General features: G+C 43.2%; 1 protein-coding gene across 1 annotated transcript in view; it reads left to right on the top strand.

Annotated features, from left to right (window-relative positions):
- Positions 1-316: 316 nt before the first annotated feature.
- The window catches only part of VAV1 (vav guanine nucleotide exchange factor 1), a 409,433-nt gene continuing 402,497 nt past the window's right edge, over positions 317-7,252 (top strand). Inside the window, exon 1 of the mRNA XM_069230534.1 lies at positions 317-1,255. Within this exon, the coding sequence (XP_069086635.1) occupies positions 1,052-1,255 (204 nt within the window). The 5' untranslated portion in view covers positions 317-1,051. The remainder of the gene's footprint in view (positions 1,256-7,252) is intronic.

Here is a 7,252-nt window from a genome sequence, read left to right as displayed (position 1 = left end):
AAGTCGATGGGAAAAATGCATTACTTGTGCTTCAATAAAAGTCAATGGGACAAATACATTCTACGGATTATTTTTGTAAAATCTCCCGCTTCTAAAATGTTGGCGTGTATGGTAATGGCCGCGCCCGGGCCCCAGTGAGCTCTGTCGCTCCACACGAGAGGCCTCAGCTCGCTCCCTCCACGCTAAAGCCCAGGGGCCGGCCTGCTTACTTACTTCCTCCTCCGCCGCTCCCTCCTACTGCGGTTTGTGTGACAGTTATAGAAGGGGAACTCGCTCGTTTCGCACTTGTAGAAACTGGAGCGCGAGAGGAGGAAGTGAGACAGGAGGCGCGGAGGGCGCTCCGCGAGAGGGGGACGGGAGACGCCGCGGACGGGGGGCGGAGGGCGGAGGGCGGAGGGCCCTGAGAGGGGACGGGCAGGACTAGAAGAAAACACGGAGAGCTAAGTGAGGAGAAGTGACTCGGGTGGGGACGATACACGGAGACAGGTGAGAACAGAAGAGAAAATACATTGCAATAAAGGGGGGCGGAGCGGAAAGGAGGCAGGGGGTCGGGGAGACACTGAAGAGGAAGTGAAAGAGGATGAACTGAGGCGACGAGATCAGGGCTGTTCGATACTGCAAGAGGTGACTGGGGGCGAGAGAAGAGGAAGAGACTGTGCTCGGACATTCCACTGTTTTCCGAGAGGGGTGTCAGTGCCTGATTTGAGCATTTTGTGGTCATCCACTGCCCTGGAAGTGAAGCGCCTCCTGGAGGTTTTTCGGTGACCTGCCCACCCCCACCCTTAGGCGTGCTGGTCACCTGAACCCCTCATCTACAGACGTTTCAGTGACAAGGACTCTGGCATCTCATGAAGGAGTTTCATTGACTTGAACCAACTGGACTGGACCCTTTTGAGGATTTTGAAGCACTTGGACCCCTTAAGGATTTTAAGGGACCTGGGCAATCAGCGCCTCCTGGAGGCATTTTAATTATTTGCGTGTTCCAGCCACTCGGTCTGTTAACGCACCCCTAGAGGTGTGACAGTGATCTGGGTCCAGGACACCCTTCGACATGGAACTGTGGCGGCAATGTGCCCGCTGGCTCATCCAGTGCCGGGTACTGCCACCCAACCACCGGGTGATGTGGGACACGGCTCAGGTCTGCGATCTGGCACAAGCCCTGCGTGATGGGGTCCTACTGTGCCAACTACTCAACAACCTGCTGCCACAAGCCGTCAACCTGAAGGAGATCAACCTACGGCCACAGATGTCACAGGTGAGTGCTGCATGTGCCTCCCAGCCACATGCATTGGAGCCCGCTGCTCCATCGCCATCCATCACTCAGTGATTTTTTCTGTTTTATATGGTGCTTTGCTGTGCCCTTTAGTGTCTTCTGGGCACGGGGGATTTTGATATCAATGCAGCAGAAAAGGAGGAAGTTAGAGTCCAGTCAGATGAGGCCGCAACCTTCATCCTGTCCGTTGGCTTTAGCTGCTTCACATCTCCCAATTTAAGATTCTGTACAGTGTATGCTGCTTGGCAGAGCGATAATTTTTTGGACTGTTAAAACATTGCAGTGCAGTGAAGCTGTAATATTTGTTAGTGCTTGTGTTCGTCTTTCTCATGTCAGCCCCAAGTGGCCCACCCCTTTAAACTCACTCCTTCCCACTTCCACCCTTTTGGCTGCTCACTCTCTCACATTGTTCTTTCCATAAGCAGCTTAGAGAATGGTGAGACAGACCAGTCCACCCAGCCCATACCTATTGGTTGATACTTAATATTTCTGGGTGGACTTAACAAAGGACATAATATGGCTGGTTGTGTAATGGTTGCTTCTCTGCTGCTCATGGGTAACTGCTGTGTTTAGATTTTCACACTCAAGATATGATGTCACTAGGACTGTTGATTCCTGAGTCCGTAGGCCTAAGTAATGGACCATACGTTATTAGGGCCTGATTACGAGTGGGTCAGTGTATTCCGAACCATGCATAAACTCCTTTTTTGTGCACATGTAATTTTGAGTTGGAAGGCATTTAATGTATCCAATAATCCTCAGATGCGTTGCATTACTCAACCGTTGTTAAATTTCAGTAAGCCAAACATGGCAAAATTTAACAGGGAAAAAGCATATAGTATTTACCATATCATGCAGATTGTGGTGTGTTAAACACTGAAATATGCACGTTATTCCCCCGTGCTCGTAATAGGTGCTGTTTATTGCATCCAATAAATAACATACCCTGTGGTGTCATTATTTATCAGGTGCAATAAATAGCACCTATACTCATAATCAGGGCCCTAATTTTCTAATAGTAATGAAGGCATGTCCGGCAACTTCGTTAACTTGAGTTAGGAGCGAGAGGCTGGAGGCCATGATTGCATCAGGGTTCCTCACCATCCTTGATGTGTTTGTTGTCTTTCCCAGTTCCAGACGCCATGTGAATATGGGCTGTAATTCTATATGTTGAGTCGATTTTAAGATGATTCTTTAGCTTAGACTGGTCTATTGCAGAGAGGCGTTTACTGAGGTAAGTAGTTTTAAGGTCAAATAGTTCTTCCTGATCAGAGATGGTGTGGATATCATCGGCTTAGTTATAGCTTGAAGGAGCCAATAAGTTCAGGAAGTGGAGATGGGTATACATATGCAGAAGTGGGATGAACTTTGGGGACACCTATCTGAGAGGTGAATGGTGGTGAGCAGAACAATGTAAATAAGACCGTTTGGGCTCTACCAATGACAAAGTATTTTTTTCAGTTGAGGAAGTGCCCTGCATTCTGGTGTTAATTACTCTTGGTAGCATCAGTTTCTGTTCTACAGTGTTGAATTCATATGATAGGGCAAGTAGGAGGCGTGCTTTGATTTTGTTTAAATCTGCAGTTTTCTTGAAGTCACCCCACACGGAGACTAATGCTGATTCCAGACTCCTTTCCAGGTCTAAATCATGTGTGCCTGAAGGAGTTTATTTTTCATTGGAGCTGGAGATCCAGGAAAAGGTTACCTTTTCAGCGAGTGTACCTAGAAATGGTCAGTTAGATATTGATTTATACTTTGCTGGCTCTTACTGATCAAGCCCTTGCATCTTTAGTTTGTGTTTATTATAAGATGTTTTCAGATTGCTCGTGAACTCTCCAGTTGATAGAGAAAAGTTAAGGATCACTCTGGCCAGTATGGCAGCAGGGCTTTCATGAAGAAAGCTTTTACATATGTGTAGAGGGCAAGGGTCTGCATGAAATCTTGCTATCTTTAAAGCTTGGTTTAGTTGGTTGTTTTATTTTATCATTATTAAGACAAGGGAACACTTTGTAGATTGTATTGTGGGTGTAGTACTATTGAGCAAGGTTTGTTAATGGAAGATGGCACTACTTGCTTTTAGGAGAAAACGCTGAAGTACACAAAAAAGTGATGGAAACATTGGCTGAATTAATCTCAACCACTGGTAATTACTTGATTTTGCATCCCAGTCCACTGTTATTTGGTACAACATGCCAGCTCATTTTGGACCATAGCCAAATCCATCTTGACCCTGCTCCAACAGAAACAGTCCAGCCCAAACTGCCAAGATAGGTCCTCTCTGAACCAGAAAACAAGCAACCAGAACTGAATGTGCCCTTATTAGGGTTCCGTAGCCTGGTATATCTTGGTTCCAGTGGCACAGAGTGCATGGGGTCTATGTCTGGGCATGCCCATCCCACCTAGGGCACCACACTAAAGTATAGCAGAAAGTGATGAATGGAATGCTTGCAATAATCTCAGCCACAGGAAATTAATTGGGGCAGCATCCCAGTTCCTTATTATTTTCCATTCCATGCCACATCACTTTGGCCCTAGCCATACGCAAATCACCCTTGACCAGGGGTGTGGAATTTAATAAGATTTCTACTTGTTGATAAGACAGGTTGCTTCATAAATCTACTTGTCCTGTAAAAAAAACTACTTATCCCTTTGGTTCAACTTTAGTGTGTTGGCAAATTATGGCCACAAACTCATTATATAAGAGCTCTGATATTAGCCTCTCTGATTATACTAGGGCTAATACTATAGTAGGGCTTGAATACTAACAGTTTGCTTATTTTGACGCCTTTCTGCAGATCTACATATTGGGACTGGGGGTAGCAGTAAGCAATATTTCCAGGATTGGAATGCCCCTTGCAGACTGTGAAAACCTACTATCTTCCATGTTTTAAGTGTTTTCGCCAGCTCTCCTCTAATCTTTTTCCATACTGAGAAATGTTGGAAATTTACCCCTGAGAAGGGTCAGAAGTAAAACTTCTCCCACGTTTGGGGAAAGTAGTTGACTGGAATGTGAACTTGTAAATGTTCAACAGACTTTCGCATGAGCAAATCTCATGCATATTTGCTCTGTCTAAAATACCGTTCACAATTTTTTTTCTAGGTGTACGATTTCCTGGTCTACTTCTGTAAATTCTTGTCAATTAATGAAATAAGTAAATCTGCGCTAATGCAATGTCATATACCATGGCTGTGCTTTCGTGACTTTCTTCAAGAATTGGGTCTCTAAGTAGGTCTGTCGTTAATTAAGACCTTGTGTGATCATTTAAAATTCTATCAATCGCTCTATCCATATTTTGACTGGCTTCACTGTGAATCATCGCAGTGTTCTCTTTCACATGGAGCATATTGGCAGACAAAGTAGTTTTGTTCAGTGCCAGAACTACTGTGACAATGTGTTGTTTTTGAGACCAAAAATCATTTTGAATTTTGCCAATGTTTGTCACAATATTGAGGGTACAGCAGCTCCTACAACAATAAAGGTTTAAAAAAGTCATTTCAAAAGAAGACACACATTGATTAACCCAAAAGACTTACCACAAATGTCAGACCTGTTGGCTTTACCAGTGCTTTTTTAGTTTCATTTTACCCAAAATCTTGTTGAAACTGGTTACACTGACTTTCCATTACGAATATTTTTTGTGAATAGTAGCATACATCAACACATTTAATTAAACGATGCTTCAAAGAAATGGTACCTAAAATTTCATAGTAGTTTAGGAAAACTTTTTTTTCCTAGTTGCATTTTTTTGTGAACATTTTACTTTTGAAAGCACAGAATCATCAGTCTTACTTTCAAGCTTCTGCAATGTTTGCATCTAATAAGTGAGCATTTTGGAAACATTATAGGTAGCCTCATTGTTAAACTTTTCAAATATGTGTACACATTCTTTACTGGAACCACTGTCAGTAGTGCAGTCCGAGTTTACAACATTTATTGAGAGCGCTCACCCAAATAATAGAGACTCTGCATTAAAGGACCATAAATACAAGTTCGAACAGCATTAACATATGGACACACATATTACCTCAACTGCCGACAATTCCCTTCTGCTCTTCATAATGTGGTGCTGTAAGTTTGCAGCCAAAGGGTTTGTGCTGAAGGGAGTTGGGCCTACTTGTCCCAAGGACAAAATAAACCTGAAATCTTGTTGTTCTTGACTCAAACAATATGTCCTGATGTCATAATAATTCCACACCCCTGCATGACCTTGCTACAATGGGAATAGTCTGTCTTGATCCGCCAGGCTGTTCCTAAACTGAAACAAATGCAACCAAATACTGGTTTCACCCTTAATAGAGGTTATCAGTCCGGTATAGCTTGATGGTTTTGCTCTTATTATGCAATATCAGCCAGGTATAGTTTTGTTCCAGTGACGCGTATACCCAGACTTGGGTCCCATGCACACTGTGCCACTGGAATCAAGCTATACCTGATTGATTAGCCCTAGCTTGTTATATAGTATAAGTTTAATCACTGTATTTCTGATCAGTACTCAAGATGTAAAGGTAATAGTGGAAACTGGGATCATATGATTTGGGTATGTTGGAGCTTGAAGGAGGTTAATTTTCCACACATAAGCCATTGCTTGAGGCAGGGTGTCTGTCCGGAACCTGGAGTGGAGTTTTGCATAACTATAGTTCGGGAGACAAAAATTAAGTTCTCCAGTGGTTACACATGTAATCCCACTGGTCGACAGTGGGTAATTGTGGGTATAGTGACATTGGTTAATAAGTTGCTGTAGTGATGACTCTCATTATTCATTTGGATGATATAGTAGCAGAGCTAATATTCAAATATTATTGATGCCTCTTGTCCTGATGTCTGATAGGATTAGAATGTTATTATTGACTATGATCTGAGTGACCAGTGAACATCTGACTGCTTTAGTGTTTGCTCTGGGCATTACTCTGAAAGGTATGGAAGCCGATATAGCATATGTGATTTGTCTTGCAAGAAAAGATGTATGTTGTTTGTTCCTAAAATTGCCCTGGTAATTGTTTGGATATTGCCCATAGCCAGTGTCACAGTACAGGGTGTGAGTAAGAAGCAAAAGTCAGTCCCTCTTGTCATTCAAGTCATTTAAGGAGCTCGAGTAGAAGTTTGATTGGGATGGACTTGGAGGTCTGTGAATCAACAATCTTTCAATGGAGATAACTAGGAAGAGGCTATGGTGGGGTTAAAATACGGAGGTGATTGACAGTATAGAGAGTTGTACTGGAAATTGTGGAAGGGGAGGTGTGAATGATAGGATAGGAATGTGAAAAAGGGCGTTGTTAGGAGAGAGCGATAGCATATAAGTGAGCCTGGTCTCTGACATACCAGCAGGGAGCATGATTCAGAAAATGTGGTGGAATGTCACTAGAGAGAGGTTTTTGAGACTTGTTTGAGAATATTAAAGCGATAAGTCAATAAGATAATAGTTGAGAAATTGAGAGAGCCTTTAGGATTGAAGATGAGCAGCGTCAAGTGTGTCAGAGCGTAAAGGTGTGGTAGGACGTGATGTGTCAAAGAGGGTATTAGTAAGTCAGGTTGTTTTTGATTTGTGTTCAAAGTATATAGATTATTTTTGTCATAAGGTGATTTTTTAGGGGGACTATAAGTTACATTTGGTGTATTGGTTAATAAGGAAGACCATAGGTTTTGGGTTATGGTGGGGAAAGAAGCTGGAGGGCATATGGAGTAAGACAGGCAATGTATAGCAGAGTGTGCTAGCCGAGAAGGGGAAGGAGGTGGAGAAGAAACTAGGAAGAAGAGGGCTAGTGTGATGGAAGGATGGGATTGTAGGATATGGCAGGTTTACAAGGGGGGGGTTCCTGGAAGGAAGATTGGAGGTATATTGAAGAGGTTGTAGATGGGTGCCAACTGGGCAAAGTTGGTGAAGATGGGAGCATTCCTTTTGGCAGGATATACAGTGCCTTTCTGCTTAGTAGGATCCCCTTGTTACCAGGTCCTAATTACTAGGTTGATAAAATGTATGT

This window comes from Pleurodeles waltl, chromosome 4_2 (assembly GCF_031143425.1).
Source record: "Pleurodeles waltl isolate 20211129_DDA chromosome 4_2, aPleWal1.hap1.20221129, whole genome shotgun sequence".
Lineage (NCBI taxonomy): Eukaryota > Metazoa > Chordata > Amphibia > Caudata > Salamandridae > Pleurodeles > Pleurodeles waltl.
The sequence above is the reverse complement of the archived record's forward strand: the minus strand, read 5'-3'. Positions and strand labels throughout refer to the sequence as shown.